Source organism: Populus alba, chromosome 2 (assembly GCF_005239225.2).
Source record: "Populus alba chromosome 2, ASM523922v2, whole genome shotgun sequence".
In the NCBI taxonomy this organism is placed as follows: domain Eukaryota; kingdom Viridiplantae; phylum Streptophyta; class Magnoliopsida; order Malpighiales; family Salicaceae; genus Populus; species Populus alba.
The window spans coordinates 2,906,921-2,932,701 of record NC_133285.1 but is presented as its reverse complement, the minus strand read 5'-3'; the positions used below and the strand labels follow the sequence as shown (position 1 = coordinate 2,932,701).

Genomic DNA, 25,781 nt, shown 5'->3' with positions numbered 1-25,781 from the left:
ATTAAAATTATATAGAAATTAATCGATGTGATTTTATTGATTTGATAACCAAAGATATCTTTGACCAATAATTCAAAATAAATATTTAAGTTAGAATTTTTTTAAAATATTGAGACGGTAATATATTAAATTGATTCGAGTGAACCTACTAATTTACATGTTGGGTCATGAGACCATGATAACCATGTAGAAAAAAAATCAAAACAAAATATGAAACATGGTTTTCAAAAAACTCAATGTTAAATGATGAATTGAAAAAAATCAATAAATTTTTTTTTTAAAAAAAAAACCTGAATCAACCCGATTAACTAACCAAACCAACGACTTGAATCATGAAAATAGAGTAACCCAATAGAAGTCAAATTAAAATAAATTATGAAGTTTTATTCTCAGTCAATCCAAAGTTAAAAAATTCAATTAAAAAAAAGACATAAAAACCAAATCAAGTTAACTCTGGTTAACTTGTCAATCCTGTAACTCAAGTCATGGGATAGAGATAATTTTATAAAAAGCAAAAGAAAACAAATAAAGAAGCCTAATTATCACCATCTAATGATGAGTTTAGTTTTTTTTTTTTTTTAAAAAAGTCAACCAGGAAAGGGAGGAAAAATTTGAGTAAACCGAGTTAACTTGCCAAACACATGATTCGAGTCATGAGACTGGAGATAACATCATAAAAAAGTAAATTAAAACAACTATAACAGTTCAATATATAATAAACTTAATGTTAAAGGAGTAAAATTGAAATTAAAAAATCGATTAAAAATGACATAAAAAAACTAACTCGAGTCAACCTGGGTTAGGCTACCAAACTCATGACTCTTGATTCATGAGACAAGAGATAACCTTATGAAAAGTAAATCAAAATAAATCACAAAACTAATTACTAATTAACCAAATGTTGAATAATAAATTTAAGAAAAAAATCAATTAAGATAAAGAAAAAAAAACTCGAGTTAACTCATCAAACCAACTATCTCGATCTTAACACTAAGATACTTCATAAAAAGTAAATTAAAAAAGAAATATGAAGTTCAATCCCTAAAAAATATAATGTTGAAGATAAAATTGAAATTAAAAAATACATATATATATTAAATAATATACTATTATAATAAATAGCATTATGTGAAAAAGTAACATAGTAACATTTCCTCATCTTTTTTTTTTTTTTAAATAATCGCACTCATGTTTAAGTTAGTGGTATATATATCTATATTTACTAGAATATAAATTTGAATAATTAATATGTGTTTTGATTTCTATAATTTAGTACTAAAATAATTAGTATAATATGTAATTTGTTAATAGATTTATTATTTTGTTTAATAACTATATTTTTTAAATATATTTTTGGATTCATTAATATAAACATTATATTAAAAAAAACTATCTTCACCATTCTATACCTTAATTGGTTTTTTTACTGTACTTTTTTTTATTTTTTTTCGATTTCATTTCTCTAATAAGGAGTAGAAACTTTCGGTCAACGCCACCAAATAAATGAAAATTTATATCCCATAATGCCTTAAAATCAAATCATTCCAGGTATTTGACGGTAAAACATTCTTAAAAAACCAATACCAGGTTGAAAAAATCAGTCACTTTTTGAACTCAGTCTATCTATCACTAGCTATTAAAACAAAAGGAGAAACATGATTACATCTTGCATCCATAAAATTTGGTTTTCTGTTCACATCACAGAGTCTCGCACTTGAAGTTGAAGGTATTGGTCCATATGTAAATGCCGTAGCTTGTTTTCTTTTCAACCTGTTCTCCATTTCTAAGGTAGTAAGGTGGCGTCTTGTTCCTGTCTCGGAATAAAAGTATCTAGACCAACAAGACAGAGAACTGGAGCAAGGGACAGATACAGATTTATACAACCAGAACACACGAAAACAGTTGCCTATGATCGATGCATGGTAGTGAAAATGCATGTTTCAATGCTTCGCTATGAAATTTCTTGGGACCTTGATTCATCGATCACCAGCAGATTCATATCCAATCCTAAGGTCATCAAATACATCAACAGATAAAATCCAATCCTAGATATTAGATAATTGGCCTCCTGGTTTTACATAATGAGCCAAGAACTTGCAGTTTTAACCCAGAAACGAGAGAAGGATGCAAAGGTGTTAGTAACCATGCAACGTCAAATTTCGAGAAAAATAGATAACTGTTACTGTTAAGAAACAGTTCTCTGATCTCCAAGGACATACCAGTGGATGGAGAATAGCAATGGCAGCGCTGCAACAGTCTTCTCTCCACCAGAGAGCTGTTCCATATCTCGGAAACGCTTTTGTGAGGGCACAGCAGTGTATATTTAATACCATGTAGAAAAGGATCGTCCTCATTTTCTAAGCTCAGATATGCCGTCCCGCCCAACTGACGATTGCTGCTCTTTCTCATATCTGTGCAAACAGGAACAAAGTAAGAATTATTATTTGTAAAATATGGGTACCGAGTTACTTTCAGTTAATTTGGCCCATCAAAGTAGCAAAGATAAATACCAAGAAGCAGAGGCATCGCTAGCACAAGAAGGTTGAAGTCAATGAACTCAAAACTATAAACATGTTAGCATCAATAAATGCACAAAATCGGTCAGGAATGTTAAATTGCTTTCATGTTTTTCACAAATACTAAAACTTGTGTCACTGCACCATGTTCAATACATTCTCAAGTCGAGAGAGATTTAGCAAGTGAAGGATTTGGGTACAAAGAGTAGATGGCTTGGCTAGGTTGACAAGCTGGATTAATCCCCTGATACCAAGAAACAAAAGACAAATGCAAGCACTTAAGCATGCTGTTTCCAAGACAATCAATAGGAAACAGATAACAAAAATTCAGTTGCCAAGGGTTCTTTTTATTCTTGTATGAAGAGACAATTCTTTTCTCAAATTGTGTTCACTGTACCATGTTTTATTCCTTCACACACAAGTCAGAGATAACATTTGTCCTTGATCCTGATCATTACTTGCTAAATGGCTTGTCAAAGAACACCACGTAATTATTACCTTCTCTGCTTAACTGCATTGTAACCATCAGCTATTTGCTTCTCTTCCATTCTGGCTGCTTCAAACTCTTCAGTGACTACTCTTTCTTTCTCTCGCAGAGCCTCATATTGATACAGTGCCTTCAAGCTTGGGGCAGTTTTTTCAATTTCTGATATCAAGGCATCCATCTTTTGCTTAAAATCCGCCCCAAGTTTCTCTCTGGCAGAAGGTCTCCTATCCTGAAGAGATCTATTTAGCTGGCAAAAATCATAACATGGGCCAGGAATTGATGAGTCAATGTCCATGGTTCTATTCCAAGTTTAGGCAGTAAGGGTTTATTTTTCACCATTTCTTTTCTATAGGATCCTCCACAATTTTATTTTATTTTTCAATTTTAGTGTGGATGATCTGCAGTGGACTGGAAAAAAATAAAATTAGTTTACAGGCAAAAATTGACCTGGAAATACCGGCTCAATACAATTTAATAAACACAAAATTTAATTGAAATGTCGAAAAAAGAAGGGGGCAATACCCTGCTAGTGGTCTGACATGATTTCGTAACGTTGTTAAAATGAATTCAGGCGGATTCAAGAATTTTCAGAACACCTGGTGCTTCTGTGGACGGGCCGCCGGGGAGGGGGGGGGGACCGTGGGTTGATAAAGGCCACGCCACGAGAGGAACAGATCGCTACTGAACCCATTAACCTCTCCGAGCAGTGACAGCTATAAAGAACCCGGTGGAGGTTCGGCCTGTGCAGGATTAAAAGAAAGCAGCACCAAGGAGTACGAAACCAAGAACTCATTCCCAGGAAAAGAATGAGGAAGATAATTATAACAAACTCAATTACATAAAATCTCTCAGCTAACTGAAACAGCTCGATTATTTATTTATCACTACACAGAAGGAAAGAACAAATTACTAGTATACATGAAATCGAGGATTAGAGAAAGTACAGTCGAAACGTGCATTTTAACAAACCCTGCTTTCAGCACTTTAACCACTGAATTCTCCTTCATCAATTTTCTTCGCACTGCTAGATTCTGTACTCTCTCCTTTGTGGGAATCTGCTGTCTTGGTTTTATCATGATGTTCAATGGGAGAATCTGTTATCTTGGTTTCATTTTGACGTCCACCTTGAGCGGCCAACATATCGGCCCCAATGGGATAATCTGCTATTTTGGTTTCATTTTGATGTCCAAGTTGAGCAGGTAACATACTGGCCCCAGTGTTGTCAGAACTTTCAGGCAGCTGCTCTCTAGATTTTATACCAGCTTCTAACTCCTCGTACTGGGAAATGACTTGCTGGAGCTCATCATGGAGATTCAAAGCTTCAAAAAGCATTGCCTCGTCATCAGTGGTGCTTTCTATGATCCTCTGAATGTCAGGCTGTGACTGCTTGCACTTGTCCAACAAGCTAACTGTCAGATCTTCCTGCAGCCACACATGAACTTTTAATAATCGCAGCCATTATTTCATGGTGCGTTTATTTCCCCTCTATCTTGCTTGTGAAAATGTAGTCGCTCAGCTATATGTTTTACAATGGGATCACAAAGAAAAGAGATCCCAGGAACATAATGTGCTTTCAAACTCATATTAACAATTTTTTTGTTTAGCACCATCACTACAATTTGTCATGTCATTTTTCTGGAACCCAATAGCATTAGCAAGTACGAAAAAAAATGAAAGATGAAAAATTCTTTATTCTGTGAAATATCAGAAAGATTAAAATAAACTTGAAAGCATGCATCAACTAAAAAAGAAATTCAAAAATGTATATAAACAGGTTAACAAGGATGAGCTGTTTAATGAGACTGGTAATTTCTTATTGAATAACACCCAAAAAATGAATTACCTTAATGGGTTTTGGCTCAGTTTCAGCTTTCAAAATACTAGAAAGAAGTTCCAGACTGTTCCGAGTTGTTACAAGCATTTCATTCTTTTCTTTAATTGATAACCCCCCAAAGTTATATGGAAGAGTATTATGATCTGCACCATGCAATCCCATGTCCGGAATAGGATAGTTTCCAGGAGGTGACAACGGTTCCTGGTGAACATATGACTCCAATGAATACTGCATGGGGAATGAACTACCATCTTCAACTGGTGGTGGAGGCAGACTTCTTTCTTTTAAGCTCTGCCAGAGCCAGAAAACGATATTAGATGTAAGAAAAGAAAAACAAACGACAGAGGCTTTTCTGTCTTTCAAGAATCAACGAGAACCAGAGTAACAATTGGCACAAAATAACATTGGAAAGAAAGGGGAGGGGGTGGTGCATCCATTTATAGCGCTGACAAGCAACATAAGGAGTAAATGGGCATACGGTAGTTCATCAAAAATTGGAAGACATGACACGAGTTAGGGAGAAATAGTGATATATTAGCATGACCCTGTCCAATAATCCTTCTCCATCCAGGAAAAAAGGTGCACCAGTTTATCACTTAATGACCACAGATCCCAAAGGTGCTCCTTTGTGGCCTTCTTTTAAAAGGATCGGTAAGTAATTTTGTTAGGTGCTAAATTTGTAACTTTGCCTCACATTCACAAGCTGTAACTATGAAGAAAGACGAGGATGAAAAAATGTAAGCAAACCCGCATTCCCAAAACTTTTAGCTTATTAGGTTTCTGATTTTGCAGCATATGGCAAAACCCAAGAATCCTTAAGAACATGCCAAAACCCAAGAAGCTGTCAAATAATAATAAATTGCAGTTCTATACAATGACCCATTTACAACATTCAAGCATAAAGCTAAAATATCCAACTAGTTTCTTTTTTTGGCCAAACCAACTAGCTTATCAACTATGAGGAATGGCATCAGATATGCAGAGACTAAAACCAATCCAAGCCACAAGGCATAAGTATCACAACTGTATGTGTGAAATGATAATAGTGATCCTTGATTAAACACACCGAAGTCCGAACTATTACCTAATCATACACAAACAATTGGTGTATTTCCATAGCAATGAAAGAATTTGTTTACTGAAAGAAAGCTAACCATATAAGTCTGAAGAAAGACAGGCAGATACTCAAGATCCTCAGACTCTCCCCAAGCCCTAATCAACTGCAAAGCTCGATCACGATTCCCCTGATCCGTCTGCGGATTCTCAATCATCCTAGCCATCTCATCCAACACCTTCTCAGACGCCACCTCAGAGAACACCTTCTCACAATTCGAAGTACATGCCTCCAACAAATCAAGACTCAGCCTTTGGCTCACCACACTCTTTCCCGAAAACTTCCTCTTTATAGCCTTAACAATCTCAGTACCACTAAACTCTTGGCTATTGATCATCGCACATATCCTCAAATTCAAACCCCAGTTAGGCTCTTCCATTGTCTCTAACGTAGCTTCATCAACCATCTTCGATTCAGGCGTTGGGGTTTGCAGCATTTCTTTCACCTTACCACTTACAAGTCGACTCATTTGAGCCCCACCAGTCTTCAACAGTTCACCCCATTCAGATAATTTCAGCTTGTCCATCTCTTATTTTACGCTCAAAACACAAACATCAACAGCTATAACAACAACAACAATTTATAAACAAAAGTCAAACATTGAAGCTTTTCTAGGAATAAAGAATGAAAACCTGAGGTCAGCTGCAATTTCAAAACCCTAATTTTGGTTCGAACAGAGAATTGAAAGCTCTAGTTGAGAAATTCCTGTGGAAACGTAGCCGTTTTTTTTAGAGGATATGTTAAAAAAAGCTCCGCTCGTTGATGAATTGGGCAGTTTTAATTTCCAGTTGTTCTTTTGCCAGTGGTGACGAGTCAAGATCCGCGTGCCCTGTAATGACAAGTCGTTTTCAAATACAAAAACGATGCATCGTTCAAGAAAAATGGCAGTGGCAGCGTGGCAGCGTTCTGTAACTATCATTAATTCCTTAAAAAATATTTATTCGAATTGGTTCATATAAAAAGACTTATCGTTTATGAAGAAAATACACTCGGCATTTTACAAAAACGACAGGTCATCTTAAGGGAAAGACGGACTTTGTTTGAAAACAATTGTACGTCGCGGTCGTTGTATTATAAAATATTTTTTTTATTTAAAAATAGATTAAAACAATATTAATTTTATTTTTTTAAAACTTATTTTTAATATCATTATATAAAAAATAAAGTTAAATAATGTTTTTTTTAAATAACAAAACCAAACAAACTCTTGTGGACTCTTCTGACTGTGTGGGCTTGCAGCCTTGCACAGAGTCTAGTTCTTCAACCCGTAAAAGAGAGGGACCCGAATCGACCCTGCCCGAGGCCATAAAGAACCTGATAATCAACATCAAATCCAATTAATCGAAGGCGCTAAAAAGATCGATTAAATAAATAATAATAATAAAAATTGTTAAAATAAAAAGAAAGGAAAAACCTGTGCAGCGTCTGCTAGGGGTTCAAGCCTCTAAGGATAAACCGGTAACCTAAGATAAGAAGGAAACAAACACTCACAAAAGTAAACAAAAACAGTAATTGTCTGCTAGGGAAATGGCTTCTCTGTCGACTTGGTGTCGTTACATTGCTCACAAATTCGAGTACTCTCTCTCTCTCAGCTACAAGGTCCCCCCCTCTCTAAACCCATTTTTCTTTTCTTTTTTGCTGTTACACAAGATTGATGCAATTTGACGAGTGTGTGTTTGTGGGTTTTCTCATTTATGCCTGTTTTGATGATTTTGTGCCTTGTATCTGGTTTCTCGGTTTTGGTTTGCCCGGGTAAAGGCTGCAAATTTTGCTAGAAAGATTTCTTTTTGCTTGATGGGTTTCTTTCTTCATTGATCTTGATGCGGGGTTTACCGGAAATGGGGTGTTTCAATGCCATTCTCTCTTGTTTTATAAGATATGCATCTTTTTGGAGACTAAGCTTTATCTGCTCTATGTCTTTTACTTGTGAGAATATAGTGTGTATGGGTATGTTTGAGGGAACAATACTTTGCTGGAGAAACTCAATTGTAGATGTTGTGTTGCAGAATTGTGCATGATTTTTGTTGTCAAAGGAAGTTTTATCCAATAAAGTCCAAGATTTGGGAAATATTTATATTGTTTTATAAGGCTCCCCAGAATTGTTGCCACATGCTCAATTCGTTGTATTCACTTATTCTTCTATCATTTTGTTTTGTTTTTTGAATTGTCAAACGCATCAGCTGATATCATGCATGCCACTTCATTCTTTGCTGCTGTTTCTAAACCCATAGCTGTGGTTAAAGTTGAGGATAATTGAACCATTCTTATATTGATTGTTCTGATGTAGCCTTCAACTTGTTGCAGAGCTACAAGGGTGGCATAATCAATAATAAAGAAGTCTATGATACAGTATGGAAAAATCTATTTCAGGGAAAGTTGACATTTTTACACTGGAATAAAGGACGGGAAATGGCCCCAACAATTGGAGACCAAGGGGGGACCCTTCTCGTTCGCAAATTACCAACTGCTGACCCAATGTAAGAATACTTAACTTGTATGAGTGGGTGGACGTTTGATTATTATTATTATTTTTATTTCTTAACCATCATAGAGAAGCATACTATTCGATAAGTATAGTATCAGGCAATAAGAATGTGACATCCTGTGCATGGATGATTCATATAGATGATTCTAACATGTCATGAAGGATTTTGGTGCTTTTGTTGATTGCTGTTTGCAGGGCCTATCCATTTTGCGATGTATTTTATGCATAGCTGGTAACTTGTTAGATGCTTGCTTGCTAGAAAATGAACCTATACTGTTGGGAGTAATGCTCATGGTGCACTAGGGCTGTATGGGTTTGAGATGAATGACATCCTGCCTGGCCATGATTTGAGGTGAATGACACCCTGCCTGGCCATGATAAACCTCGATACCATCAATATAATGTTTTAATTGGCATGATGTTAGTGGCAGGTTGGAGTTACCATTATGGGGGATTTTTTTTAATGTGGATGGAAAATCATGTTGCCAGCGTATTCATCTGAATTGATATTCTTTAGGAAGTTTTCTGAGTGATCTACCTTCAAAGCTCACTTTTTCGAGAATTGTGGAATCATTATTTCGTTCAATGGTAAAATATTTGGCTGCCAGTTTGTAAACATGTGGATTCAAGTCTTAAGAGTTGACTTAATGCAAAACTTCTAATGTTAGTGCTCAGGACCATATCCATAAATTTTGTAGTACACATGTGAGGTAGGAGTCTTGCCTTTATAAGAAAAGTGATCAAGTGAGGAAGATATATGCATGCAAAGACATGTGATCCTTCAGTTTAAACTACAGGGTCAACATGCTGCCCATTATGATATCAGCCTTCTGTTCTGTGTAAAAACCTTCCTTCAAGAAAGCGTGAGCTATTTGGTAGAGGAGCCTTAGCCATACCAAGCTTTATATACAATACCCAAAAAAAGAGAAATCATTAAAGCCGCTAGTCTTTAGGTCCAATCAAACTCCACGAGCAATCCAGTTGACAACCATGATAAACAAGCCTGGCACAAGGGATAACAACATTACATTGAAGCATAACACCATGTTCTGGAATCCTTCTAAACTCAAAGCTTTTAGTTATAAAGCTATACCAAACTTTATACACAATCATCCTAGGGTTATCAGCAACAGAAACCTGTGCCAATGTCTGATGACTTTGGTATCGCTGCTCTACTCAACCTTTGATAAGTACATAGATCGGCTTTCTCTATCTAGGTACATTACTGGCTAAGTTTTCACAAGCTGCTGTGATTGTAGATCATTCTCTATCACTTCAATCCACACTACTTTCTAAACCCCACCACCATATAATTCAACACTATCAATTTTCTTTGCTGGTGGAACCATAGGTTGATGATGGATATGTTCTACAAATGGGGATCATATATATTTTTTATTAAAGAAATGGGACTGTGTGAGTATTGTTTCATCTCATTCAGGTAATACCAATGCCATGTTCTTATTACTGCAAATGAGGATCAATTCATAATTTTCATTTGTTACTGACAACCTTGGTTGGTTGTTGAGAGGGTTGCCCAAAAGCAGTATATAAGGCATACCCAGTAAAACTTACAAGTAAACCAGATATAGAGATGGTGACAAGTGTTGCCGTTTCCATTATTATGTAATAATAATAATAATAAATTTCCAGACCACAATGGATCTATGATAAGATCATTTATTTACAACGGAATGGTATACAAAGTTAACAGATCTCAGCTGATACAAAAAGGGATTTATGGCTACACAAAGCATTGAGGGGAGTTCTAAATTTGGTCCAAGACGAACTATTGCAGGCACCCTTTTGTTGCCTTTTTTTTTCTTAATTCTTTTGCTCTAAAATAACATGGTGAGTTATAAGTCATAGTTCTCGGCAGGCGTGTTTTTGTTGGAGATGTAGTGCTTTTGAAGGATCCTGAGAAGTCAGATGATTTTCTAGTCAGAAGATTAGCTGCTATTGAAGGGTATGAAATGGTGTCTGCTGATGAAAAAGATGACCCATTTGTTCTTGACAAGGATGAGTGTTGGGTATTGGCTGACAATGATAAGTTGAAGGCCAAGGTATGTATGATTTTGATATCATAAAAATAGGATTATATATGCTAACAGATTGTTTGATCTGCTCTCTTGTCACATCTTTCAACCAAAGCTCACCAACATCAGAATTTACATATTTATTTCCAAACATGCCTAAACAATTGGGATAATTGATTTTTTCAAGTCATCTTTTGATGATTTATTAAGCTCATCTTATAAGGCTTTTAGCATTGGTGGACTTGGTAGTTGGTGCTGGTCTCATTGCTGACCAAGGAAATAGTTAGACATATGGTTTTGCTTGTGATGGGATTAGATATTGGTTTCACAGAAATGTCAGGCTTCAGGAAACCTAGTTTGTTATCATGAAGGACACATTGCACTGCAGATTTCTAAATTATCTTAATTTCTTTTTCATCGTTAGAACACTATATGCCATAAGGAAACAAACTAAAGGTTTTGATAATGCATCTATTAGATTCCAGATTTTTTCCTACCATATTCATTTACATTTTTATTTATTTATTTAGCTTTTCTTCTATGAAGAGAAATAAGAAATAAAAATGTCTAAATTACCAAATGAGATCAATAATAATTCGACAGTTACTTCTTTTTGCATTTTATTCTAATTGAGACTGGGTAGCATCTAAAATTTATAATTAGAATGTTGGCAGTTCCCCCAATCAGCCATTTATCACCAAGATCACTTTCGCAAATTCAGTAAATATTTCTTTTTAAATGTATCGAACTGAATGATTTGTATATCTACTCTACCTTGTCTCAGCTTCACAGTCATTTTCTCCTTCTTTAATGCTAGACTATTCTTCCTTCTATTTGTTCTTGTGGGTGTAATTAAGTTTAGTTGTAACTTTTGGCCTGAAGATTGCATTTGAATATTTTATGGCTTGAGCAAAAACTGGTTGATCTTGTCCTTCTTCATTATTTTTCTTTGTTTGTTTGTTTGTTTGTTTCATTGGTATCACAGGAAGCCAATGACAGTCGAACATTTGGTCCAATTTCCATGTCAAACATAGTTGGTCGAGTCATATATTGTCTGCAAACAGCTGTGGACCATGGTCCTGTACAGAACAGGTAAGCATCTGGATGCTAGTTTGTTTAATTTTTCCTTTCTTTCTTCCTTATTCTTTCCTTTCCTCTCGTTCTTTGTTTTTTTTTTTTATATATGCATCACTCTATATAATAACTACACTTCGAGCTTGTCACTCTCTAAAATGACTGTACTAGAACTAGAGAGTGACAATATGAAAGGGAAAATACTGGGTGATATTTGAATTTTTTTGCTATCTTGATACCAGTCATTTCAGCATGAGAAAGGATTCCCCAGTGCTGGAGGTGGAACTCGATGTTGAAGAGATGGCAAAGAATCACAAAGCTTAGACTGTGCATCGTTTGGTTTGTACATGTATCGGTTTTTCTTCTCTGTTATCCACCTGTATTTTATTTTATTTTTTTGGTTTTAACTGTTATGGGAGGGAAATGTGTTTACTGTTATTTTTGGTCAGGTGTGCAACCAGATCATCGGGTCTTCCTTTGCAACCATAGGAAGCTGGCTTTTTTCAATTTGGAGTTTCAACTTTATCTAGTATTGCAGTGATTGTAGTTTGAAAATCAGACCAGGGAAAGAAACTGGAATCTTACTGCTGCCACCATTCATTCTGTTTGTGTTGGGACTCTTTCCATGCCTTCATTGCCCCATATGAACTTGCTCAGACCTGTTTCTGCGGTTTTAACCATTGGATACATTTTCTAACATTTATTTTCAAATAAATTGTGGGATGTTTGTGGATACGTCTTCCTGCAGTCTCATTGTATTTTACTATTATCACAATCAATCAGTTGACTTTTCTAGTTAATGGACTCCTGTCTTTGACCCGGTTCAGACTTTGGTATTACAAGTACACCATTCAGGCTTGACAGTTCTACTCATCTGAAAGCTTGCTTGAAGATTCTGAAAATGATAAAATGATTGTAGTTTTGCTAACCTATAGTTGATTATAAAGCTGATTTTCAAATAAAAAAAATCTTAAAAAAACAAAGAGCTATGTTTGTTGTGCAAGAGATTCCTGTGAGGTTGGGCCCCGGCCTTTGGAGTGCTCAGTCTCTCCTTACAAGAGGCCCAAAACCTGACATGGAAAGTGGGCCTGGCCTCACAAATCGCAACATAGCAGGAGATATAAAAAAGCCCCCTATAGTCCACCATCAAGAATTGAACATAACCGACCCGTCTCCGAGGCCGATAATAAACCCGACACTTTGCCGCCTCCCATATTAAACGACAACAAACTAATCCATTGCATGCCCGTATTTGCCCCTAAGAAAATGGCATAATGCCCAAAGACTCCCTTATCGATGGCTGTATAAATTCTAAAGAACTACTGCAGAGAAAAGAATATTAAGAAGACAGAAAACAACACAGTAAAATGCAAACGCGTCACTGCTAAGCCAAAAGCTATAAACTAGTTCGTTCAATGTCGCAAGCAGTCCATCTTGTCACCAAGAACCTTCCAGGTACTCCTTTTCACCTTCATTCTCACTCCCCTGTACGTTATCTAGCATTGTTTGGTTGCTGTGAGAACAAAAGAAATCTTGGTTTTGGCCTAACTGGGTGTTTGAAGAGGCTGTTTTTTAGTTATCGTTTTGTTCTCTGCGTTCCGTTTGCTGCCCAACAGAGTACTGTGGTTTTGTTGGCACTTTTGCAACTTAATTTTGAAAGCTTTTGCAAGCTAAGATTGTTGCCCACCATGTGTTTGATAGAATGACTTTTAGGTCTAATAAGGAAAGAGCGGGCTTCTCTGTTGTCTCCTAGATTGTTTTAAATTTTAGGTTTCGTTTCTTATCTCAAAACTGATCATTTACTGACCATTTACCTTTCACTCTGTTGATTCAATTGATTGCTTGTGTTTCGCTGGTTGGCTTTCTGGGAACCCCTAAACATGCCACTTTTTTTTCTTGCTTTTGATTATTATTTTATTTTTGTACTAGATCTTGAATCTAGGTGTTTGAGCTGATTGTTCTAAATTGAAATGGTCTCTTGTATATTTTATGGTAGCTTTTATTTTTGGCAAACCTATTTGTTTTCGACTTCTTGTTTAGCTTTTGTATGCTTCATGGTTTTTAACAGAGATATTATCCCATAAGTTTTGCATAATTTTAAGCATCATCAGGCACAATGGCATACCTCGCTCAGTTGTAAGGAGCGAGGTCTTCCATGTGCGCTGCGAGAATACTGTTAGGAAACAAGAGGTTTCGCTTTAGGAAATGAGACATGAACTTGGTAAATTGTTTTGGCGACATGTTTCCAAGGGTCAGGTTGCTTAGCGTATGACGTATGTGAATCCTTAAAAGTATGTGGCCGCTTGTATGGTGAAAACCACAATTGTGATGGCAGAGCTGGAGCTAGAAATGTTCATGGTGTTGATGAGGTTAATTATGATGAGGTCCTAGTAGCTGGTTGGTGGTGAGTGGTGACTCATGGCTGCTTGTGACTGTGTTAGAGTTATCTGGTCAAGGTGTGTTAAGTAATTGAGGCTGGTCAAGGTGCCACTTAACTACCTGAAATGGTATAGACAATCAAAATACTGCTTGTTTGAGGGGAAAATATTTTGTCCAGATGCTATGGATGGGAATAAACTCTTGTTTTACATTCCTTACCTTTGTGTTGTCACGTAAACTGTATCATTTTAACAGATATAAGAAATCCTTGATTACCCTTGTCTTTGGGTACAAGTAATATGATCGAATACCTCTTTTGTTTCCAAGGAGCTGGATGGGAAGAAACTTTTATGTTTGATGTTCTGGTTTCAGTTCAGCTCCTTGTTTGACTTTTGAGAGGAATGATGTTGGGCTGGTGGTGCACTGGTGCGAATCTTTGTGAGATGAGGACTGGTGTTGGTTTGCTGACTGTTAAATTGCATGAGAAACTGTTACATTCTTGATTGACTTTCATAGAAATACACTTGCATTTAAAAGTAGTCTTTCATCATCATAAACACGTTATCATTCAAGATGAAAAAATTCTATAATGCATGGAATCTGTGAAAGTGTGCTGGGTGATGCTGGAAGCACTACTTCCAGCATAAATTGGAAAATTTGTATATTTGAACATTTAAGTTAGTCACTGTCAAAAAAGCATGTATTATTGTTGATCCTCTCATTGTATCAATCTCATGATTAAAGTCAAGATTCTCATCACATTTATAATGACTTAAACTTCAAGACTAATTCTCCTTGTTTGTACGGATATATGCCTTTTGTAGGTTATGGATCATCAGAAGGCAGGTGTCTCCCCTGCTCAGGAATTTCTGGTAGAGCAGTAGCTGTATCTCCTTGTTCTTCACGTGGTGTCCACTATGTTCATTCACAGGCGCAGTTTGGAAAGATGAAATGTTCCTCCAGGGCTTCATCCATTGTGTGCAAAAGTTCTGGCGGTCATAGGAGAAACCCAGACTTTTCTAGGCAAAACAGACAGGGGTTTTCACGAAACAGAAACAGGCAAAATGAGGAGGGAAATGGTTTTGAAAACCTTGATGAATCTGATCTGTTAACATCAAAGAATGGGCCACTACTCTCCCTCTCTGGTACCCCAAAGTTCCAAGCCACTGCTGCCCCTGGGCCAAGAGAGAAGGAGATTGTTGAGCTATTCAGGAAGGTACAAGCTCAGCTGCGTGAAAGAGCTGCAGTCAAAGAAGAAAAAAAGGTTGAAGCTTCACAAGGAAAAGGTAGAGAAAATGAAACTGTGGACTCCCTCCTCAAGCTACTCCGGAAACACTCAGTTGAGCAAGGTAAGAAAAAAACCAGCAATATCAGCAGTGGAGACTTGAGTTTAGACCAGCCAGAGAATGGAACATACAAGAAAGCTAATAGCACAAGTTTCTTTGATTCGAGTAAGAAAGAAAGGAATGATGTCCTAGAGCCCATCACCTCTTTTACCAGGCCACCTTCGAATTTTCGACGGAAGTCTCCAGTACCTCAAGTGAAATTCCAGCCCATTTATTCAAGTGAGGACCCTGTTAATTCTACATCTCATTTAAATTTAAATGGTGAGAAAAAGCAGCAGCTTGAGATACTCCCAGACACCACTCAGGAGCTTGAATTGGACCCAGAATTGGATGCGGAGGAGCATGAGTTGGATTCAGAGCCAGAGCCAGAGCCAGAGCCTTCTTTTGCTGGTGGGGATGTGTTTGATGAGCTTTCTGAAGGTGAATCTTCAGACACGGATAATGTTGACGGGGATGGTGAAAAACAACAGCTAATTGAAGATGAGGATTTGAGTTCTTTAAAGCTACCTGAGCTGAGAGCGCTTGCAAAGTCTCGCGGTGTAAAAGGGTTTTCAAAGATGAAGAAAGGCGAACTGGTTGAGTTGCTGAGTGGTAGTTCAATGTGACAATAGCTAAACTGGCAGATGAAGATTAGTTTTGAGTTGTCCCTTTTGTTGTCATATAATTTTGTCTCCTTATTCTCTTTGCATGACTTTATGTAAGGTGATAATTTTAGCCCGTCAAATCCTCTCAAATGCTTTCAACTGGCAGATGAAGATTTGTTTCGAAGCTGCTGCTGCTGCTGCTTCTTTTTTCTTAGGAAGAAAGGAAACCTGCTTTTTTTTTTTTTTTTTTTCCTTGAAAGGAAAGCTGCTTTATGAAATTGCTATCGCTGGGTGCTCATACATTTGTCGTTCAATACCTTGAGGGAGAAAACATCGCCAGAAGCACATTAATAATTCTTGCGGCCGCTCTGATATTTGCTGCCACGGAGAGTGGAAACACAATAAACTTGGTTCAGCTGTTACATTCTCTCCCAGCCAAATAATTTACAAATCAACTTGTTGGGTTAACATGGACAAGATTGCAACTCTGCCCATGCTACATTGCGAGCTGGCTGGATCAACAATTAATTATCACAGGTAAAGAAATATAATTTTGCACCGTGTTGTGCTATTTAAATTTTTTATTTAATCATGCCTGTTTTTTAATGTCAGATGAAACAAAATAATTTGCTATCATAACTTAACTTGTTCTTATTAATTTTAATTGGCTCTAAGTAGTTCATAAAATTAGTTGGCCAGATAAAAAAATATTTAAACCATTGTCGTATTAATTTTTTAAAAAGTAATGATGTTTTTTATGGTTACAGTTAACTTACTAAACCTGCAAAGCAATACCACTTGGGTTTGTAAAAAGTTTGATTTTATCTTTACATCTTCGATGTTGATGCGTGAGCTTATTCTATATACGAGTTCCAATTGGAAAAAAGATGCAACAGAAACCTAAGTGCAGTATGGACTGCGAAGATCGAACTCTGCTTTCTGAAGTTTCTCATTGGACCATTTGTGGCTAACGAACGCAAGAAGCAGCATTACAAGGAGACTTATGCTATATGGGGCATCAAGCAAACCATCGCATGTCACCTCACATCGGAACTGAAGGCCACGAAAGCTTAATCCCTACTTCTTTGGCTGGTTTCTTGCTTCTTTTATGGTAAGTTTCATTTTTCCACGAAAAGTATACCAAGTGATGGCTCCATATTTTGCTTTTTCCAGATTTCCTGCTCCATGTTTCGTTGGAGGAGGTAAGGTAGGGAGGATGGTTTGCAAGCAATTAAAAGAATTGAAAAGACACAAGGAATCATTCCTTCCTTGAGTATAGACAATCCACCGGCAGTTTTTTCCTTGAGGATATCTGGCATCCTACTTGTGAAGAAGCTACAGGGACACATGTGGACCATTCCGAAAACAAAGCCATGTGTTCCCTGCTTGATCAAAACCCCATGCATGTTAGCGAGCATTTCTCGAAAGTTGAAATTCACTTACTTTTTGCTTGAACACTCACACGAGTACTCCTGCCAGCCCACCACAGAAAGCAAAGCGTTGGAAATTTTACTGTCAGCAGTCAGCACCTTTAACTCGGTGGAAATAGGGATGGAGTAGAGAGAAGACTCCTGATCTGTACGAGTCCTTTTGAACCGTAACACTATCTCCCATGTCCATCAACCCACATGGGAACCATCCATTCCTCGATGAACATGTCCCCTGAAAGAGTTTACAGAGCGTACACGGCAGAAAACATAGTTTTGTCGGTACATAAAAAATTAATGCTTGGACGGAGGAGATCAAGGTGTGTTTTTTAATTGATAGGATTGTTGACCAAAGTTTGGTAAAGAATAGAAGCAGCCTTTTGAGTTCAACAATTTGGTTCGTCAATTTGTGCTGTTTTCGATCAATTTTTAGAAGTAGAAATGCTTGGTAAAAAGTTTACTTCCATAAAAAGAAGATATATATATCATCTCAGAAAATCAAGGAAGAACTAATTACGAGATAAACATAACTTCCCTTAATTTTTTTTTATAGTTGTTAGTTTTTATGGCTATGATTTTTAAAAATATAAATTCAAGAAAAGTTATAAATTATATTTTTTTGTAATTGGGTAATAAAAGAGTTTTTCATAACCAATTCAGAACTATATAATATATATTGATTAATCAAATATTTTAAAAATTATTACCAATATAAAATGTAATTTTAACCACTTCTCACCGTACTATAAACGAGTATCATGAGTGTAGACTTTTACCCTAATCTCAAATTCTCAAGGATGACTGTCCACCATTGGAAAATTTTGTAGTTTTTCTTCTAGAAAGGAGTTGCGAGTTTAAATGGCAGAAAACAGAGTTTCCAAACAGAGTCCCCCAGTCTAATATCACGTTTGTTAGCTTCAGCACTTTTGGAGGTTTTCTTTTCTTATTTCTATGTACATTTTTAGTATTGGATGCCATCTTTTTTTACTCTCTGTGGTGTCACACCAACACTTTAATGGCTTTATTGTAAACGTAATAGAAAGGAAATATGCCTCTGGTTTGATGTGAAAAGTCACGATGCATCCCCCTGGGCCCCTGCTCCAATAGTGTTCATAGCTGGTACAGATTATAGCTGGCAGTTGTTAGTGAAAGCACTTCAAGCGACAGAAAGTAAACTGCAGGTGCGTTGTAATTAAGACAGGGCAGGACAAGAAAGTTGTCGTGCTTGAATATACAGACAGAGTCACCTTCAAGATGTAATGAGCAAGAGCAGAACAGTTGCCCAAGTCCCCTCCCCGTGCCTGTTTTCCTGTTATCATGGTAGCATTGCAGCTTCATCAAGGTTTCATGGATTCTTTGTTATTAAGAACGGATTTATTGGCACAGAGAGGGCATGGATGATCATAAAACTCAAGTCTATTTCTCAGAGCAGATTTTCTTGAGGATTTAAACAGATAAAGAGTGGATTTTTGCCAGTCACGGGATTCATGTAGCTCTCCGGAGATGATGGCATGCTTACATATACAATCCATGAAGATATTTGAAATGAATCCTAATTTTTTTCCTTCACTCGAGTAAGCATCTAAAATGTAAAAAGAGACAACAAGTCACTTGTTGAGTGGGTCAGCAGGAGATTTTCTTATCCAACTACTGATCTCGGCGATGATGTTAAAATTTAACCTAAAAGATAGTTTTTATGATTTCATTTTCTTTTATTTTTTAAATCCCAATTTTGATAACCATGTAAAGGGATTTATTTTGTTAAACTAATATTTACAATTTGCGAATTAAACTAATGGAAGATTCAAAGGGTTTATTATCGGTTTAATCCATACATGTTGGATGGTTTAAACCGGATTAATTAAAATAATATAACTTAAAAAAAAATTCAAACTAAATTTTAATTGGTTTACAAGTTATCTGAGTATTTTAAAGACAGGCTTTAACAAGTTCATAAATTAACCCGATGGGTTAGACCGGGTTTAATAACATTTGCATACCAATGATGCTGCTGCCATGGCGTCAGCAAATTATATATAAAAAGAAAAAGGTACCTTGACTTTCCCTTATAGACCTTCTCCTAATGTAATATAAACCTCAACTAATCATGATTACATTACTACTAATCTCATTCTACCCCCCTCTCTCCACTGTTCCTCATGATTCTTAATTAATTTTTCTTCCCCCACAAAACCCAACAAATCCGCAACCATTCATAAAGGGCCCCTTCAAGTAATAATAGAAACACAAAGGGTCCCACAATTTTTTAACCCTTTTCTTTTATTTTCCCTCAATTTTTATTCACAATCTCTTTCTCATGCAGCTTTGTCATGAGAGCTGGGCATCAGTTCTCTACCCGCACTGATTTTTCATGGCATAAAGCATGAATCTTTGGTAACTTCTGTACAAGTTACACGTCTATGTCCATCAAGATCTGATTTTTATGCCTTAATTCACCAGCTTGAGCCCCTCATATAGATTATAAAGGTATTCTTTTGATCACAAGGTTTTGGTAATGCTCAAGAAATGTTACTTTTTCGTGTACAATTTGTGCTCTTTGGAAGTATTGCCTTGATCAGTCGTTCTCTGTTTCTGAATTCAGGCTTTGGTGTTCTTGCGGGCTGCTGTGTGAAATTCTTGGAAATTATGATATAACAAGTGGGTGGTATTTTTGGGTTGATATTTTTTTGCTGGGTTGGTTTTATGGTTCTGTTCTTAGGCAATTTGAGGCTAGATATATTAGGTTGCTGAGGAAGCTGAGAAGCAAAGAGTAACTGTGGATCTTATGTTGTTTTGATTTCCAGAAGTGAATGGGACTCCCGTTCTTCTTGGCCACATGATGCCTGTATGATTAGGTTCCTGTTGTTCTATCTTGAATTTAGAGTGATCAGTTCTGTTTTACTTCATCAATGGTGTTTTATGAGATTATAAGCAATTGACTATCTTGTTTTTTTTTTTTTTTTTTTTATGTTGAATTTACAGAGATCAAAGATTTTAAATTTTAATTCTTCTGGCTTTATTAGCAACCAAATGTATAGTGAAAATGATAGTCATCATATAAAAGCTATCAATGGAATTCCACCTTTTGTTTTATTGATGGCAATCAGGGAAATAGTCTTAGATAGACTGGCTTTGACGAATAGTCAAGATTTTTTTTTTCTTTGTTTAGATATGATAAAATTGATATCACCTTATTATGAAAAAAGAAATTACAAAAAAAATTAATAATAATAATAAATTGACCAAGTACCTTCTGTTCTCTAGAGGCAAGGCCTTACTTGTGTCTAAGCCATAGTAAATTCAAGCAAATGACTTTTTTGCATAATTTTAAAACATTTGTTGAAAGGCTCATCTTTCTTTTATTGCAGCATTAGATGACATAAATACTGTTTATTTACCAATAATTTGCTTGCTGATTGTTCTCTGGTCATTCAGCAACTTGTGAAATTATATATCCTGTTGTTCCCGTGGAAAATCCCTGTATTCAAGGAAGCAGCAAGCTACAGTGTGCCCAACACTGTAGAAGGGGATTTTCTTACATGGGTTGAGTTTTGAGGTAGCTTTCCATTGTGTTTAATGATGCCACTTCTTAGACCCCATGGGATAACTTGAGTGCGCACTGTCGTGGCGCCTAGTATAGGAGCTCTTGTGGCAAGTGGAAACAGAGTGCGTCAAATGCCGCGACCGAGTGTAGAACTTCTTAAGATTTATTGGGAGGGAAAGCATTTCATTGATTTGGGTACGAGCATCATGGTAGTGCTGCACCTTGTAGATTTACTGACCTTGTTGATTGTGTGCGTGTGGAGTTTGCTGTCAGGCTTGGCTAGTTGATTAGGCTCACACATGATAATTAATTATCAATCAAATATTGATGGGGGAGCTTCCTTAGGGACCAGCTGTTTATAATTTTTGTATTTATATGCATGTTTGATCGTCAAATGCCCGTTCATCCTTGGCATTTACATGTCTACATGATAAGAGAATTGTATAAATTTAGTGTTTTCTGGATCAACCTTTTTGTCTGTTCGTAAAATGAAGAACATAAGTCTTGATGTGTGAAATCCTGTTAACATTACATGAAAAAACTTGTGATCGAGAACCACAAACCCATCATTGCTGTCATAAAGTAACAGGCTTTGACACTATTCTCATTGAAAACTCCTTTTGCATTAAAAAGTCTTTTTTCTTCTTCTTTTGTTTTAATGCAACAATCTCCTTGTTATGCCTTATGTAAAGCAGGTCAATGGAAACGTCATCTGTAAGATGTCTTATCAACAGTATTTCTCGATTCATGCATCTCGTTTCATGTCAGACAAAGAAGTATATGCCTATTCAAAAGGATTCCGAGATCATGGTTATAATGTTAACGCATTTGAAACCAGTGCTTGATGAAGTTGATGATTACAACATATCTTCAAATGAAATCCTATGTAGAGAGTGTGAAGAACTCGATGCTGCTGTTAATGAGGCTCGAGAATTTATGGAGAAGTGGTGTCCACAGATGAGCAGGATTTGCAGTGTGAGTAATTCTTAACAGCTTGTTTGTGTTTAGTGGGATCAGATATACAATGTGTAATGCTTTTGAACGGAGTTCAAAATATTGTCCTCTTTATCACTATGTGGTGGTTTTTCCATCTTGAAGCTCATATATTTTGTTGAAAGAATATACAAAAATAGTCTTCTGTTAGTAGATGTACTGTCAGTCTGAAATTTTCTTTCTAACCCGTGCCAAAGAAACCAACATAAATGAATTCTATAAGATCATGTGAGGATTGCAAGTTGAAAGAATAAATGCAACCTGAAACTGTTTGGGGATCTCTAATTTTCCTTTGTTTTTCCCTTCCTTTTTCCTTGGCAATTTAATGTAGCTGTTTAGGATTTTCGAACACATGATCTCTGATTTGGGATGGCTGGAGATGATTGAGATTCAAACTCTTAATAGGATTTTTCTCTGTATAGGTCCAGCAAAGTGAAGCCCTATTGAAGAAAATCCAGAGCTCTGCCCTGGAGATTTGTCAAGTATTATGTAGATTGTTGCAGGGTTCTCCAACCACTTCAAGTTCAACTATTGTTCAGGTGTGAAAGTTTGAAATTTTGTTTCTTTCATTCTGTTTTCTTTGTAACTTAACAGTTCCCAGTGACTGACCTCTTTAATTCATTCTTTTATATTTTTTAAAACTTTATGTCTTTTCTTGATGTAGTTTAATCTAGATTGAACTAACCATTATGCTCTAGTTGTTTAGATGCAAATATTCAGTGTGAGACTGACTTCTGGTAGAATGTTTCCAGCACTGTATGCAGGAACTTCAAGGTTTGAAGCATGAAACAATAACAGAGATTATAGAAGAGGCTCTGAGAAGTCTAAAAGATGATGGTGTTCCTTGCACTGATCATCTTATGAAACTTATCGAGACATTTGGTTTAACATCAAATCAAGAACTCCTGAAAGAAAGTGTGGCAGTGGAAAAGGAGAGGAAAAATGTTCATATCAATAAAGCAGAAGGGTACTTGTATCAAATCGACCAAATTGTGGATCTCATCTATCAGATACGTAGTTGGTTGCTTAAAGTTGAGAGCCATGATCCAAAGAGTGGTGCCCCAATCCCTCCATACTTTCGTTGTCCGTTATCATTAGAGCTCATGCTAGATCCCGTGATTGTGGCTTCTGGTCAAACTTATGATAGGGTGTCCATCCAAACGTGGCTTGATCATGGGCTGACCTTTTGCCCTAGTTCCCGTCAAACACTTTCTCATACAAATCTTATTCCCAATTACACTGTCAAAGCCATGATAGCAAATTGGTGTGAGGAAAACAATGTAAGAGTTTCAAGCCACTCTGACTGCAATAATCATGTCTTAGCCTCATCACATCATGATTTATTGCACTTGGATAGTTTTCGTAACCGTTGCTCTTTGCACAGAAGCAATTCTACATCAAGATCATCCGTTGATGTTGGAAATGGATTTGAGAAACAGGTGATTGGTGTTTCATCCAGGTTAAGTGGTGAAGAATTTAATCGTTATAATGTCATGGGGACTGAAAGCTTTGAACACCCATCCCATGGACATTCATATATACATAGCAGGAGTGAATCGACCTCAAGTGCCATTTCCAGTATTGAATATGTGCCTCCAGTATCAGATGAGATGTTGAAGCTATCAACCAAGCATGACAATGTGAATGACTTGTCAGGAGAGATAACATCTGAATGCCCTGCTGCTTCTCCTTCAAATAGCATAAAGGAATCGTCTCCCTGCTCATCAGGAATGCAATTTCACAGTCCTAAAACACAAGTAGATATGGCCAGCAATGGAAGCCATAACTGTAGCAGAACAAACTCCCTTCAGTTTTCTGACTCAGGATCTCATGATCTAACTAAGACTTCGCAAGTCAAGAAGTTGGTTGAAGGGCTTAAAAGCCTATCAAATGAAGTACAGACTAAAGCTGCTGAAGAACTACGGCTCCTAGCAAAGCATGACATGGAGAATCGCATCATTATAGGCCATTCTGGTGCTATAAGACCATTACTTTCACTGCTGTCCTCAGAAGTGAAGCTAACCCAGGAGCACGCTGTCACAGCCTTGTTAAACCTCTCAATCAATGAAGAGAACAAAGCCATTATTGCAGAAGCAGGAGCAATAGAACCAATTATTCATGTTTTAAGATCAGGAAATGATGGTGCCAGAGAGAATTCTGCAGCCGCTCTATTTAGCCTCTCTGTTTTAGAAGAATACAAAGCCAAAATAGGCCGTTCTGGTGCAGTCAGAGCCTTGGTGGATCTTCTTAGCTCTGGGACTTTAAGAGGAAAAAAGGATGCAGCCACTACCTTGTTTAACCTTTCGATCTTTCATGAAAACAAGGCTCGTATAGTTCAAGCTGGAGCTGTGAAGTATCTTGTTGAGTTGATGGATCCTGTCACTGGGATGGTTGACAAGGCAGTCGCTCTTCTTGCAAACTTGTCAACAATTGGGGAAGGGCGCTTGGCCATTGCAAAAGCAGGAGGCATTCCATTGCTGGTTGAGGTTGTTGAATCAGGATCTCAAAGAGGAAAGGAGAATGCTGCCTCCATACTGATGCAACTGTGCCTTAATAGTCCCAAGTTTTGTACCCTTGTTTTGCAAGAAGGTGCTGTTCCTCCACTTGTTGCGTTGTCCCAATCAGGCACCCCAAGAGCGAAGGAAAAGGTATGCAGCTAATCTCATCTTTTCCTTCTTGTTTGTACTCTGCACCTTGGTGCCTTTTGCCCGTAAGGAAACGAAGCATGACGGGATGATTATGGTCATGTTCCCTTGTGGTAAAATCACAAGTGCTCTCCCTTCCTTCATATTATGTAGGATATTCTGTTATTTTGATCCAGAAAGGACGTCATTGCTTTTATTTCAACTATAGGGTAATGAAGGCCAAGAAGTTTTTGGATATTTAATGATGATGATGGATAGATGTGTTAGATGATATATGTGTTTGCATGTGTTATGTAGGCACAGCAACTTCTCAGTCACTTCCGTAGTCAGAGAGAAGCATCCGCGGGAAAGGGTAGATCATAGAGACAAATTTTGTTAGATTTTTTTAATATATATATATATTCTGCCCCGTGTATTTTTCTGCATGAAGATGATCCTTGGGAAATAATCTTCCATGTCTCTAAGGCTTCAGCCATATTTATTTCCCTGGGAGTCGTGATTTATTTTCAGCAGGAAAGAGAGGAGTGTTAGCGTGTCGGTTAGGATTAGTTTTCCCAGGAATATAGCTTGCCATAGTATTCTGTGTGTGCAGTCACTGGAAGAAAATTTCTTCATTTTCTTTGATTTTGTAATTGATTAAGTAATTCATAATGTACATATCTTGTATATATGTTATTAACTCATGCAGTCTGCTGCTATATAATGGAAACAGAGGATATTGAGGCCATTTGATTGACAGAAAAATATCTGATTTTTGATTTTGATGGATTAACTAATATGTTATCGTGCAAGTAGTTGACTAGGAGGCACTGCATCAGTATCCGGTGCCTGCATTCTTGATGCATGTGGATATTGAAATATGAAAAACAGCTGGAAAACGACGTCCATCTGCGATTTGGTGTTGGCTGCAGATTAGCAGAAACATGCTTGTTAATTCAGTAGCAAAGGTGCTGCTCCTCGGTGCTGGGAAGTAATAACCTGTTGGAGGCTTTCTTCTCCATGTGACTGCTTTCTGGCTGTTGTTGATTTCTTGTGCACGCCTTTTGCTCTCTTCCCATTTTTCTCTTACCTCCAAAACAGAGAGATTGATATTGATGACAGCCCTTGAAAGATGCTCTCATTTCTCAGAAAATTATCAGAGAACATGGGAGAGAAAAATGAATCCCTCTCAAGAATCAGTCCAAAAGGAGGCCACTGTTCTCACCAGTTGTATGGAGCCCTCGTAGGGCTGCAAGACTTGTTTCAAAACACACCAAATTTGGCATCACAACAACAAGAACAATTTCTCGAGGAATATTGGCATCCATGATTGGTTTT

At 36.9% G+C, this 25,781-nt stretch overlaps 5 protein-coding genes across 10 annotated transcripts; 3 read left to right on the top strand and 2 right to left on the bottom strand.

The window, feature by feature from the left end:
- Positions 1–1,305: 1,305 nt before the first annotated feature.
- LOC118049404 (structural maintenance of chromosomes protein 1) lies at positions 1,306–3,647 on the bottom strand. 2 transcript variants are annotated; one of them, XM_073407767.1, is made up of 3 exons: positions 3,526–3,647; positions 3,015–3,411; positions 2,418–2,760 (listed from the first exon to the last, which is right to left on the bottom strand). In XM_073407767.1, the coding sequence occupies exons 2-3, from the start codon at positions 3,296–3,298 to the stop codon at positions 2,652–2,654; spliced, it is 393 nt and encodes a 130-aa protein (XP_073263868.1). In that variant the 5' UTR covers positions 3,299–3,411; positions 3,526–3,647; the 3' UTR covers positions 2,418–2,651. The 2 variants fall into 2 exon arrangements, with proteins under 2 accessions (XP_034915295.1, XP_073263868.1); XM_035059404.2 differs by lacking the exon at positions 2,418–2,760 and adding an exon at positions 1,306–2,411 and having other exon boundaries at positions 3,015–3,647.
- Positions 3,648–3,777: 130 nt separating this feature from the next.
- Positions 3,778–6,740, bottom strand: LOC118049403 (TOM1-like protein 2). Of its 2 annotated transcripts, XM_035059403.2 has the most exons (4): positions 6,584–6,740; positions 5,992–6,512; positions 4,847–5,128; positions 3,778–4,425 (listed from the first exon to the last, which is right to left on the bottom strand). In XM_035059403.2, the coding sequence occupies exons 2-4, from the start codon at positions 6,475–6,477 to the stop codon at positions 3,988–3,990; spliced, it is 1,206 nt and encodes a 401-aa protein (XP_034915294.1). In that variant the 5' UTR covers positions 6,478–6,512; positions 6,584–6,740; the 3' UTR covers positions 3,778–3,987. The 2 variants fall into 2 exon arrangements, with proteins under 2 accessions (XP_034915294.1, XP_034915293.1); XM_035059402.2 differs by having other exon boundaries at positions 5,992–6,730.
- A 600-nt stretch (positions 6,741–7,340) lies between these two features.
- Positions 7,341–12,372, top strand: LOC118049402 (mitochondrial ATP-independent inner membrane protease subunit 2). 2 transcript variants are annotated; one of them, XM_035059401.2, is made up of 6 exons: positions 7,341–7,550; positions 8,256–8,428; positions 10,316–10,499; positions 11,458–11,564; positions 11,789–11,885; positions 11,996–12,372. In XM_035059401.2, exons 1-5 carry the CDS (start codon positions 7,479–7,481, stop codon positions 11,868–11,870), a joined length of 618 nt encoding a protein of 205 aa, XP_034915292.1. In that variant the 5' UTR covers positions 7,341–7,478; the 3' UTR covers positions 11,871–11,885; positions 11,996–12,372. The 2 variants fall into 2 exon arrangements, with proteins under 2 accessions (XP_034915292.1, XP_034915291.1); XM_035059400.2 differs by having other exon boundaries at positions 11,789–11,895.
- Positions 12,373–12,850: 478 nt separating this feature from the next.
- Positions 12,851–16,020, top strand: LOC118049401 (rho-N domain-containing protein 1, chloroplastic). The gene is made up of 2 exons (XM_035059399.2): positions 12,851–13,001; positions 14,750–16,020. The coding sequence occupies exons 1-2, from the start codon at positions 12,962–12,964 to the stop codon at positions 15,874–15,876; spliced, it is 1,167 nt and encodes a 388-aa protein (XP_034915290.1). The 5' UTR covers positions 12,851–12,961; the 3' UTR covers positions 15,877–16,020.
- A 3,456-nt stretch (positions 16,021–19,476) lies between these two features.
- Positions 19,477–25,191, top strand: LOC118049400 (U-box domain-containing protein 3). Of its 3 annotated transcripts, none has more exons than XM_073407660.1 (5): positions 19,477–19,769; positions 21,522–21,801; positions 22,242–22,358; positions 22,572–24,467; positions 24,618–24,755. In XM_073407660.1, exons 2-5 carry the CDS (start codon positions 21,526–21,528, stop codon positions 24,633–24,635), a joined length of 2,307 nt encoding a protein of 768 aa, XP_073263761.1. In that variant the 5' UTR covers positions 19,477–19,769; positions 21,522–21,525; the 3' UTR covers positions 24,636–24,755. The 3 variants fall into 3 exon arrangements, with proteins under 3 accessions (XP_073263761.1, XP_034915288.1, XP_034915285.1); XM_035059397.2 differs by lacking the exon at positions 24,618–24,755 and adding an exon at positions 24,762–25,191 and having other exon boundaries at positions 19,482–19,769; positions 21,519–21,801; XM_035059394.2 differs by lacking the exon at positions 24,618–24,755 and adding an exon at positions 24,762–25,191 and having other exon boundaries at positions 19,483–19,769.
- Positions 25,192–25,781: the final 590 nt, after the last annotated feature.